Source organism: Homalodisca vitripennis, chromosome 4 (assembly GCF_021130785.1).
Source record: "Homalodisca vitripennis isolate AUS2020 chromosome 4, UT_GWSS_2.1, whole genome shotgun sequence".
Classification (NCBI taxonomy): domain Eukaryota; kingdom Metazoa; phylum Arthropoda; class Insecta; order Hemiptera; family Cicadellidae; genus Homalodisca; species Homalodisca vitripennis.
The window spans coordinates 190039866-190051032 of NC_060210.1; the positions used below are offsets into that span (position 1 = coordinate 190039866).

The window sequence follows — 11167 nt, forward strand, 5'->3', positions numbered from 1 at the left end:
GCCAAACGCAAAATCTTTTATACATGCTGAAAATCTTGAAGAGTTTCAAAACATTATGTCAAATGTTTTGGAGGACACAAAAGCATACAATAAGCTCCTTGTCATTATGGGTGATGTAAATGTTGATACGCTTAAGCCAAATTCCAACAATAAATTATTAATGACATGCTCTTAAGTTTTAACACCACAAGACTCCTCCTACAAGCTACCAGGATCACCAGCACCACACAGTCCTCCCAGAACTATTTGACTGGGTATGCTCAAATAGTTCTGAACTTGTAGAACAAGTGGAAATAATACAAACTGGACTCTCCGACCACAGGGCTCAACTGCCCCTACAAAAACAACACAAAAAGCCCCTATCAAGAGGCACAGGTTAAATGATGACAACATGGCAATGCTAAAATCCCTCTTACAATACCAAAATTGGCACAATGTCAGAAATGCACACCACCTTCAAGATGCATATAACTAATTTGCTGATTCTTTAAATACTGCCCTGAACATCGCTTGCTCCCTCAAAAAAAGTAGACCTCTGAACAAAGCCAAGTCAAGGGACTATTTAAATAATGAAACATTAAATCTTAAAAGGGATTTCTTTGGAGGCTCAGAACAGATTTGAATTCAGTGAAACAAGAAATTAGTAACACTACGTTTCGAGATCTGCAATCTGATCTCTTCTTCAGGTAAAGAACTAACCTAATACATAATTACAAACTAGGTTAAAATAAACAAATCTTACCAAAGCGTTGTGGCACGCCTAAGTCAGGAATCACAACCACCATAAAACTTCACTAACTCTATAAACATGCACTTAATAAAAAAACTATACACAACACTAATCATTAAAACTGAACTACGGAATACAGGTCACTAAACGTCTGCATTCGTCTACTAACCACCTACGACTGACCAGAGGGCACTAGCCAATGGTAATACCGGCAGACAAAAAAGAAGGCGGAAATTTTTGGAATCACAGTTTTTGGAATCCTGTGTGCCTTTTTTGGTTTTGTTTTTAGGAGACTTTGTCTAAGAGTGTTGTGTGTTTTAAACGTGGTTCTAATGTTGTACTTTCTACCTACTCTGCTAATTTTCTTTGATAATACCGGCACATAAGGGATTGACATAAACGCAAATTTATCACAATTCTGTTTTTTTGACTCAGGAATGATTCTTCTGGTTCGTTTGCACTTATTTATTACTAATTGAGGGTATCCATTGCTTCTGAGATCCGATTCAACTTTCTTAAATTCCTCGTTTAATCCATCTTTATCTGAGCACAAGCTCTGTGCTCTATCAAACAACGAGTAGGCTACTCCTTCTTTGACAGATTTTTGATGGTTGGATTGATAATTTAAATATTTTCCTGTGTGTGTGTTATCTTTCGAAAAACAGTTGTCTTAAGGACATCCCTATCTCTTAATACACAAACATCCAAAAAGGGAAGCTTGTTTTGTGCTTCCACTTCCATTGTTCATTCATTTTTAAGAGCTGAAAAGGTTAATGAAGTTGTTGATGCTTTTCTCATCAACAATTTTCTCTCATATTGGCGGCCACTCTGAACTAATTAGTTTTCAGTGTTGATTCAGATGCTGCACTAATAGGAAGGTGAACTGAAGCTGAATGACATTGAATCAAGAATCAAGATCTTGAATCTTGATTTAATGTCATTCAGCTTCAGTTCACCTTCCTATTAGTGCAGCATCTGAATCTGTCACTGTTACAGACTCGACTCCTGGAACCTGGAGAATGTTTGAAGAAAGACAACAGAAAATAAGGCGGTTGGTATAATTAACTTCATGCGACCAAAACGGCAGCAAGCGAAGATGGTGTACCATTATCTTCTGAAAAAGTGCTCATATCTGATTGTCAAGTCTCTTATAACTTTATTGACACCATTTTTAACATAACATAGTTATGGTGGGAAGGATTGATTCGATGCAAATAGTGAGTTCACCTCCATTTCACATTCCACTTAGTGCAACGCCTGAAGAAGTATTTCAGATGTTGCATTAAGCAGGTGAAATGGATCAAACGCAATATTGACACCTCTTTTAGTGCAACGCCTGAAGAAGTATTTCAGATGGTGCATTAAGCAGGTGAAATGAAGCAAACGCAATAATGACACCTCTTTTTAAAATTAAATCTTTTAAAATGTTCAGTTGTTACAAGAAAAATCCAAAGGAACTGTGAAAAGAAGGACTAAAGAACTGCGTTTACAGTGTAACATGTGAGCTTGTAATGCAGAATACATAGGTGGGACAAAAGAAACCACTAAATGTGAGAATAAAGAACAAAAACAATCTTAAAAAGGGAAAAGTATAAAATTGCTCAACATTGCTGGTCTGAAAATCATCACATGTAATGGGATAAAGCCAAGATAATACACTACGAGGAGAATTTCTTTAAACATAAACTTATTGAGGGTTCTTTCATGAAGTTAGCAGACCAACCACTAACACAACCTTTGGTTGAGATTAGGTAACTTTGGGTACCAATATTAAAAATAGAACTAACTAAGAAACTTGTACCTGTCAAACGACTTTTAACATTTGTATAATTGGCAATATATGTTATGTATGTGTGTGTGTGTTATTATATAATTTAAATAAACATTAAATCACAAAAAGTTCTTGCTTTGTGATTGAAATTAAATTGGGCTATTTGCCATTCGACATAAAGATTTAATGTGAGTAAATAAAAGTTGTTTTGACAGGTATTTGGTCTTCCGATCATATGTTAGTTTAGTATGTGACGGAATACAAAAAAACTAAATAATCGAATTGGCGGCTCTGTGGCGTAGTGGTAGCCACTCACCTAGTAAGTGAGAAATCAAGGTTCAAGTCTTGGCGTTGTGATCCAATCTTTATTGAAATTAATATATATATATATATATATATATACCTTATTGTGTGTGTGTGTGTATGTGTTGTAATTTCCTCAATACAAACCTTTTCTCCCATATGGTTTCTTGTTTCGTAAATTTTTGGACAAATCCACAATCCTTTAGTAATGCTATCTATGCCTCCATTCCAATCAAAAACGCTTGGTATCTTGCCAGTCATCCATGATGTTTTTTTATCACCCTGAAAAACATCATTTTAAATTGAATCTCCAAAAGTCACCATAACTAGGACAGTGTGATCTTCTATTAACAGTACTGCTGGTATTCCTAGTAAAAAGTACTCAGGCTTGTTTAGCGGCAAATGTAACATTTATTAAAATCAGTACATATTGTATTCAGTTAACTGGGAGAACCTTGTACCTGGTACTGGAAGTATTAAAAACTAACCTTACTTTTAATGTTGCTAAGATAGTAAAATTGAAATACTTTATCCTTTCGAACAAAAATGAATTAGTATGTTATGTATAGTTACCAAGTACTTAGTAAACCGAGTTATAAAGTTTGAATTCATATAATATTTATCCATTTTCCTTATAATAGGTCTATAAATATATGATTTAAACTTAGCTATAACGTACGATTACAGCAAATATAAATACAAAGTATTGGTTTTATATTTGTGTTGTTTAAAATCAAATTTCAGTAAAAAGGTAGATTTTGTTTTGTTTAAAATGATTTGTTTTAAAGTTTTGTTAAATTGCAATGATTTATACTGATACAAAAATAGATAGATAGATATTCTAATCTTGTTTTAAAATAATAATTTGTGTCAATGGTATTTGTACAGGTAACTCAGTAACGTAACAGTAATTAACTGGAATTAAAATACAAGGAAGTATCCATGAAGCAGACCTCTGAGCAACAGTATCAGTATGTGTCAGGTACAAAGAACCAGTTTAGTCTGAGTGTATTGTTGTAGAGAAAAGTACTCATGAGTACTGTTACTGGAGAGTACAGTATCAGCTGTAACAGGTACTGGGAAGTCTCCTTGAAGCAGACCTCTGAGCAACAGTATCAGTATGTGTCAGGTACAAAGAACCAGTTTAGTCTGAGTGTATTGTTGTAGAGAAAAGTACTCATGAGTACTGTTACTGGAGAGTACAGTATCAGCTGTAACGGGTACTGAGACGTCTCCTTGAAGCAGACCTCTGAGCAACAGTATCAGTATGTGTCAGGTACAAAGAACCAGTTTAGTCTGAGTGTATTGTTGTAGAGAAAAGTACTCATGAGTACTGTTACTGGAGAGTACAGTACCAGCTGTAACGGGTACTGGGAAGTCTCCTTGAAGCAGACCTCTGAGCAACAGTATCAGTATGTGTCAGGTACAAAGAACCAGTTTAGTCTGAGTGTATTGTTGTAGAGAAAAGTACTCATGAGTACTTTGTAACTGTTACTGGAGAGTACAGTATCAGCTGTAACGGGTACTGAGAAGTCTCCTTGAAGCAGACCTCTGAGCAACAGTATCAGTATGTGTCAGGTACAAAGAACCAGTTTAGTCTGAGTGTATTGTTGTAGAGAAAAGTACTCATGAGTACTTTGTAACTGTTACTGGAGAGTACAGTACCAGCTGTAACGGGTACTGGGAAGTCTCCTTGAAGCAGACCTCTGAGCAACAGTATCAGTATGTGTCAGGTACAAAGAACCAGTTTAGTCTGAGTGTATTGTTGTAGAGAAAAGTACTCATGAGTACTTTGTAACTGTTACTGGAGAGTACAGTACCAGCTGTAACGGGTACTGGGAAGTCTCCTTGAAGCAGACCTCTGAGCAACAGTATCAGTATGTGTCAGGTACAAAGAACCAGTTTAGTCTGAGTGTATTGTTGTAGAGAAAAGTACTCATGAGTACTTTGTAACTGTTACTGGAGAGTACAGTACCAGCTGTAACGGGTACTGGGAAGTCTCCCTGAATAAGACCTCTGAGCAACAGTATCAGTATGTGTCAGGTACAAAGAACCAGTTTAGTCTGAGTGTATTGTTGTAGAGAAAAGTACTCATGAGTACTTTGTAACCGTTCCTGGAGAGTACAGTAAAAATTGTAACAAGTACCGGGAAGTCTCCTTGAAGCAGACCTCTGAGATTCAATAGTAACCTGTTACAGGAACACTGAATGTTGTTAACTTCTAATTATCATACCCTGTAATTTCTTATTCCAGATTGATTAATATAAAATTCATCACGTATACAAGAGCATTCCTCCAGGAGTGTTTGTATATTTCATGGTATGGTTTATACATTCCAGTTGAACACTCACTGGGAACAACAAAGTGTCACTAATATCAGTCCTGAGCAATGCCATGTATGGCACATCACTAACTGTAAATGTTGAGATATTGGGATAAAACGCTTGTTCGATTGGTTTAATTTACCGTGGAGGACCACTGTTGGAGTGGGTGGAACTCTCTTAGTGTTAAAGGCTGTTGCAAGCCTAAACTTGATGGTCTACCCTCCGCTTTGACTGGAGGAAGCTTGAACAGTACTAGCCTTCACTTCTTCCAAGGTGACGTGACTTAGACATAGAGCTCACTTTCCCTCTTCAAGGGATCTCAGCAGGAGTCAGCCCCTACTCCTAAACTTACCCATCTTGTCATTCCGGAAGTGAGTACAAATATCATTTATGACTGTGTGTAATACAGGGTTTTGTCTTAAGTGAAAAATCTGTGTTAAACTGAAAAATCTCACCTGATGTTCCAAATACTTGGCAGCCAGATTGAGTAAGAAGGATTTGCCACCTCTGGTCTTCCCAGTGACTGAGAACACCAACATCGGCATATCACGATGCTCCTCATTACAAAACACTTCGGACAAAGTGGGCCCATTCTCGTAATGTTCAATGATATTTATGGCTTTTCCATCTGTGCTTAAAATCTGTATAGCTGTAAGTAAAATCAGTAATACAAATTACAAACCCTATTAGAACAAACGACTAAAAAAATTGTAAACAATTTAAATTATTATTACATTTGTTTTAAGCTTTAATTTAGCCTTGTTAGGAGTGGTAAAATGAATTAACATTACGCGCAATACTATTTTATACCATATTTAACTAATAAGCAGTCCATGCTACAGCTTTGTGATTGATGCTTCGACTTGACATCTTTATGGCCTGTACTGCCTTGTTCTATGAAATCAATAAGATCTTTTGTTGCCTTCCAGGGTGGTCACTCAAAACCTCTTTTCAAATTCCCGGTCGAAAATTGTTGATTCTCTAGTCTATTTTAAAGCCAAATAACAATTGTAATACTGTACTTAACCCTTACGCTTAGAGCAAAGGTGACGGTTTATCGTAACGTATCGTATTGTATTTGCAAGAAATGCGGTGCTCTACCGAATTTCGTCGCTAGCGAAATGCGAGAAATTTGGTGACAATTTATTGCTATCACCTATTTTAAGCTCCTTGGTTTTATCTCCGTGTCTTGTGATGTGTCGACATAACATCACTGAACAGACTGCAGTCCAGCATTGCAGGTCAGAGGCCTGCAGTGGACGAACTTGCACACAAGGTCAGGCCACGTTATACTTCACCAAATACTTTCATCTGAACTGTACTTAATAAATTTATCCTTTGGAGAAGTAATCTGCAGAGATTCAGGAAAATAAATAAATTTAAAATTACAAGTCATAACCTCTACCTTCTCGTTTTAAATAATACAAATGGTAGATTATAAAATGAGCTTTCAGAATATATTACATGTACGTAAAAATGTATGGATATATTTAGAATCTATTTATGTACAACACAAAGTATGACGTATAGATAGAATGAAAATTAGCGATCGCCTGTTTTCCGCTGAGCAGCTAACGTCTGCGTATAGAACCAGCAGACATGCTGACCTTGATAAATATAGGCTTAGAAATGCGAACATCAATTTAAATATTATTTATAAATCACTGTATTTTGCTAATATGTTTCTAAATAGATTGTATCCACAAAGATCTACAAAAATCCGTTTCACCAATCGGTAATTTGCGTACTGCCAATCGTTTTTGAGCATGAACAGACTCTCGACAATAAGTCAAAATAAATATCAAAAATACTAATTATAGCTAAATTGTTATTTTAAAACTAGAGTAGTTTATTTGGTTATACAATCTACATTTTTCATAGGGAAAGCACAAAAACGCTTTAGCACACGGTAATTTCCGATAAGTGTTATCCGCAAGTAGAAATTATTTTTTGATTCAAGATTTAGCTTACTTTAGATTAAGCACTTCTGTTGATATCGGAATAGAGTGAAAAGAGCCGCGGTATCGAGTATTGGAAACAATCCATCCCTAGTAAAAATTCTAGGGACATTATAAAAACTCACGCATATCCACGCAAGTTTCCTGCGGGAAGCCCCAGTACAGGAGTAGAACTAACCACTAAACTAGTGGAGGCTACCCTCAGATTAAGCTCGCGAGCATATGTCGATCTTATTTCACAATCTAAGTCGCGGAATATGTAATACGATGTTTTGAGACTAATTAATTCTTGATTCAAGGAGCTGTCAAATTATGTCTTAATTTGGACGGAAAAATGGTTTTTTAACTTTCCCGGTTCTCAGAGAATTTTCCGGCTTATTCCCGGTTGAGTGGCCACCCTGGCCTTCTTTTTTCCTGATTACCTTACATTAATTATCTAAGTGTTACAAAAATGTAAACCTTTTGCAAGCTGCTAATAAATTCCATAATTTTCCTTTAATGCCAACTATAATATATGTTTTTCTTTAGTTCAAAGCTAATTTTTACTATAACTATGCTATAAGAGAACACACAAAATATAAAACAGGGCATTTTAGTTCATTTTGAAAATGTATTGATAAAAATCTAACAAAAAGTAACTTATTTACAAAATTTTTATTTTGATTTAAATTATATCAGTTTCATAGCATAATGTTATAAAAATGAAATATTATATAAGCTACTAATTATTAGAGCCATGTCTTATCTAAGGTTCCATAGATAACATCTATCATCTTATAAGATTTTCTATTGTGATCACAAAATCAAATTCTATTCTTAAAATGAAATACACTTCCCACCATAAAACAAAAATTTTAACGTAATCACAACACTATTACACAGTAAAGAACGCTAAAGAGATATGAAACACACTAGTGATTTGCAGATCATGAGCGAACCGGCTCACTGATCCTGGTCATGGAACGATCTGAGATCCGTAAGGTCATGTGATGAAATTTGGTGAGCTGATTCCTAATTGAACGAACCATCATGTTGTGAACTTTGAGCTGAGAGTCACCAGCCAGTTTATCATTCTTTGGTTCTTGCAGTTCCTTATGATCTGAGTGATCTGTTAGACATAGAAGAAAACTGTTTAAAATCTGAACAGTTTGACTATTCTACATGTTTTTTTAAATTACCATTTTTGTTCACGTTCTGTGTCATAGTGTAAACACTTGTTGATTTAAATCGTGAAGGTAAAGGATTCAGGAAGAAGTAAAGATGAGCAGTGATATTTTGAAAACAATCGAATGATCATGAATTCAGTTGATTATCCCATCAGTTGTTATTCTCAAATTACAGTTGGCGATATCGCGCCACAACCCAGGCTTGCATTTATGTCTCGTACTATAACGATGTTATTTGGTGAACCCATTCAGTCAAGATTAGTCATCCTTACCTGGTGTATAATTTTCATCACGGGATGCCATTTTGACTCCTGGAAAAAACCAGTGTGAAGTTTATTACCAAACAATGTATACCTCCTCCAATATAAATAGTTCATGAGAAATAAAGCAATGTAAAATATTACTAAAAAAAAAAAAAAAATGTTTAGCTCTTCCCCCTTAGGTGTTACTGTTAGCTACTATGGGTCATGACGCAAGAGGTGATTTACATCGAAGTATGGAATTGGCTGTGTTATTAAGGTAATCACTGGCCTAGTGAATGATTTTGTTATCTCAAACTACGGCAGAGAATGCCAGAAAAAGTTGAGTGAATTGAATTAGGTTTTTGGAACATTGGGTTACATGTGAAAACAATTTTGGTGGCTAATCTCCAGCCATGGAATCTGCAGCCAATGAACATCACTGGAAAAGATCACAGGATATCGAGTTCCAATATACTAGTGTTGTCTCGGATGAAGATTCCAAGACATATGACCACTTGGTTTCCCTTCAAATTTATGAAAAGGATGTAAATATTGAAAAATAAGAATGTATCAACCATATTGCAAAGCACTTGGGCACTGGTTTGCAAAACTTAATAAAAGACTGTAGTAAAAAAAAATAACTCTTGGTGGCAAGGCCTGTGGCAGCCTAAAGGATGTAACTTGATAAGTCGACCACCCAAGGGTAGGGTACGATAAGCGGACCTAGTTTTCTTATCGAAATTGGCAAACAATATTACTTAATCATAACCATCGATACTAATTAATTATTTTGAACAATTAACTTAAATAATCAATATCAACAGCTGTAAACACTTTTAAATAATACACGTAAGGTAACATTTAAATTTTACATAAGTAACATTTGATTATTAAAAATGATAGTCAATTTTAGAAAACTACACGATATTGCTTTGAAAGATGGTAATACATGTTTTTCGTGGCTTTAATATGTAAGACTCAAACCGAAAACCCCATTATGTTAAATTTGTGGGAAAGAAACAAATGTAACTGTGAGAGAAGCAAATATGGTCTTCTTCAGTTTTCCTAATTTTGGTTATAATAATATCTTTGATCACTGTCAATATTAAATTCGATCCAATACTATAGAAATGTTGATAACAAATCTAGATGACCCCAAAGCAATGAAAACAGCTGTTTTACCACAGGATTACTGTCACTCAACAGACAAAAATCCTCGACATCAAAATTGTCCTGTCGGAGAAAATAGCTGGTGTTTCTATCAAAGGGACGTTTCAAAGAACACAACCCAACAAAACAATAAGATTCTATGAAAACAGCAATAAAAAAAAGAAACTATTCACAAATATGTTTTGTATCTGTATGAACGGCTTTCAACTGATGACTTACTGAACCTTCTGGAAAAACCCAGAATGCTAATGAATCTACACAGAGTGATTTGGAGTAAATTTTCTAAATCTGTTCACAGGTAAAAGCCTTTAGTAGCAGAGGGTGTGTGTCTATATAATTAGGGACATAGATTACTCTGACTAACATAAACTAGAATTTCACCCGGTAGCAACACTATATCTCGCCCAAAAGAAGGACCTGCACCATTGGAAACTGCGTAAAGTGAGAAACTAACCTAATACATAATTACAAACTAGGTTAAAATAAACAAATCATACCAAAGCAATGTGGCACGCCTAAGTCAGGAATTACACTAACTCTAAAAACATGCACTAATCTTAATGCACTATGCACAACACTAATTAAAACTGAACTACAGAATACAGGTCACAATTTGTCTACTAAACTAACCACCTACGACTGACCAGAGGGCGCTAGCCAATGGCAATCGTCACGGCAGACAAGAAACAAGATGGCGGAAATAAAAAGGAAGAAAGGAAATATACAGTATCGATACAAAAACTGGGTCTAATCATTTTATTCTACCCGATGATTTTTGCGAGAGAGCGGTATGGAGTTGAAGCTGGCATCAAAGCCCACATTGATGCCCAGAGGAATTTGTGATCAGTAATTTCTATTTGATCAAATCACATTGAATGATTTGGCATGAAAAAGTACTGATTAAAAAACCCCTGGCCAAGGCCTTTGGCATATCCTCGCACTGCTATCAGTAACAGAAAACATCCCATCTACCTAATTTGAAGCTCATACCATGCAAGAATCCCAATAAAAATGGGAATGAATCAATTAGGCTATTTAACTCTATAGCTGGCATGAGAAGAAATTTTGTCACTGAAAGGTCTGTCTTATTTGGCAAAGATGAATGTTCATTGTCAAAGCAGATATGTACGGTAATTAAAATGTTAGACATTTAAGGCCATATAATTTATTTTTATTTGATGTATTTTGGCAGAACATTAACTATAATACTGATTTATTATTCTTACTTTGATTATTGTCAATATTGAGCAATATTTCCGTGTCGACCATCACGTGACCTTTTGTGACTGTGATGACATCATAGGATGTGACATCTTTGGATACGTAAATTAAAACCCCCACCCCCCCCCCCCCCCACCCCCCCCCCCCCCCACCCCCCCCCCCCCCCACCCCCCCCCCCCCCCACCCCCCCCCCCCCCCACCCCCCCCCCCCCCAAACTGATACAATCTATCAAACTCATCATAATAAAGTTAATTCTAGGCGGAATACGATTTAATTTAATT

General features: G+C 35.8%; 1 protein-coding gene across 3 annotated transcripts in view; it reads right to left on the reverse strand.

The window, feature by feature from the left end:
* LOC124360811 (atlastin-3-like) overlaps positions 1 to 10948 on the reverse strand; it is a 65219-nt gene extending 54271 nt beyond the window's left edge. For 2 of the 3 annotated variants that reach the window (XM_046814726.1, XM_046814724.1), the window contains exons 1-4: positions 10891 to 10948; positions 8525 to 8563; positions 5584 to 5777; positions 2952 to 3086 (exon numbers count right to left, since the gene is read on the reverse strand). In XM_046814726.1, the coding sequence (XP_046670682.1) occupies positions 2952 to 3086; positions 5584 to 5777; positions 8525 to 8563; positions 10891 to 10933 (411 nt within the window). In that variant the 5' untranslated portion in view covers positions 10934 to 10948. Of the gene's footprint in view, positions 1 to 2951; positions 3087 to 5583; positions 5778 to 8264; positions 8305 to 8524; positions 8564 to 10890 lie in introns of those variants that run through there. The other variant, XM_046814725.1, reaches the window with a different exon arrangement.
* Positions 10949 to 11167: the final 219 nt, after the last annotated feature.